Consider the following 1280-nt stretch of genomic DNA (forward strand, 5'->3'; position numbering starts at 1 on the left):
TTGTTGCTGCTGCTGTTTCTTTCGTTGCTGCTTCTACTGCTGCTGCTGCTGCTTCTTTTGTTGCTGCTTCTACTGTTGCTGCTGCTGCTGCTGCTGCTGCTGTTTAGGTGTCTGCTGCTGCTGGTGGATGAGCTGCTGCCTACCCTGAAGACAGCAGCAGCTGCTGCTGCAGCAGCAGGCCGCAGCCGTGCTGCTCTTGCTGTTAGCATTATAAGACAAGCAGCAGCAAACTGTCGTGCTGCTGCAGCACCAATCCGAGCGCAGCAGCAGCTGCTGCAGCAGCTGAATACACCAGGATTGAAGGTGCTAGACACCATTGCGTTGCTGCAGGTAAAGTAGCTGCTGCTGCTGTTGCTGCTGCTGCTGCTGCTGCTGCTGCTGCTGTTGCTGGTGTTATCTTCACGCTGCTGCTGCTGCTGCTGCTGCTGCTGTTGATGCTGCTGCTCTCGGTGGTATATATTTTGCTGCTTTTCTAACCGATGCTGAGCATATTGCTGCTGCTGCTGCTGCTGCTGCTGTTGCTGCTGCTGCTGCTGCTGCTGCTGTACAGGCAGCAACTGCATGCACTCCGTCGATGCACCAGGAGGCTGTGGTGTCTGCTGAGGAGCTGCAGCAGCTGCAGCAGCAGGTGAGCAGCAGCAGCAAAGTGCATGCGCTGCTGACAGCAGATGCAAGCGATGAGGTTAAGGCTGCTTGCTGCAGTCTCCTGGGTCAGGTGCTGCCTCTGCTGCTGCGTCGCAGCAGCAGCAGCAGCAGCAGCAGCNGCAGCAGCAGCAGCAGCAGCAGCAGCTCATCGGAGCAGCAGAAAGAGCTGCAGCAGCTGCTGCAGCAAAGCCTGAAACTTCTCGGTTGCTGCTGCGATGTTGTAAGCAAGAAGGGGACTGTCTCCTTAGAGCAGCAGCAGCTGCTAGCAGCAGCAGAAGATGCGCTGGAGAGGATAGCTGCTGCTGCTGTTGCTGCAGCAGGGCCAGCAGCAGCAGAAGCAGAGAAAGGACTGCAGCAACTGCAGCAGCAGCAGCTGCTGCCGCTGCTCACTGCATGCAGCACTCGTGCTGCACTCCGTGCTGCTTCTCTGAGGGCCTGGTCGCTGCTGCTGCTGCTGGAGCAGCTGCCGTCAGCAGCAGCAGCAGCTGCAGCAGCAACAGCAGCAGCAGCAGGAAAGCAGCAGCAGGACAGCAGCAAAAGTGCAGCAGCTCTTGCTGCAGCTGCAGCACTTTGGGTTGAGGGCTCTTCCTGCTTCTCCATAGTCAGACAGAAAGTGAGCATAGACACAGCAGCAG

At 57.9% G+C, this 1280-nt stretch overlaps 1 protein-coding gene across 1 annotated transcript in view; it reads left to right on the plus strand.

Annotated features, from left to right (window-relative positions):
* EMH_0031510 (Ras family domain-containing protein, putative) overlaps positions 1–1247 on the plus strand; it is a gene marked incomplete at both ends in the record, with an annotated part of 11786 nt that extends 10539 nt beyond the window's left edge. Inside the window, 4 exon segments of the mRNA XM_013494525.1 lie at positions 108–330; positions 551–761; positions 765–865; positions 1119–1247. Of these exon segments, the coding sequence (XP_013349979.1) occupies positions 108–330; positions 551–761; positions 765–865; positions 1119–1247 (664 nt within the window).
* Positions 1248–1280: the final 33 nt, after the last annotated feature.

This window comes from Eimeria mitis, genomic scaffold (assembly GCF_000499745.2).
Source record: "Eimeria mitis Houghton genomic scaffold, Emh_scaff1189, whole genome shotgun sequence".
Taxonomy (NCBI): Eukaryota; Apicomplexa; class Conoidasida; order Eucoccidiorida; family Eimeriidae; genus Eimeria; species Eimeria mitis.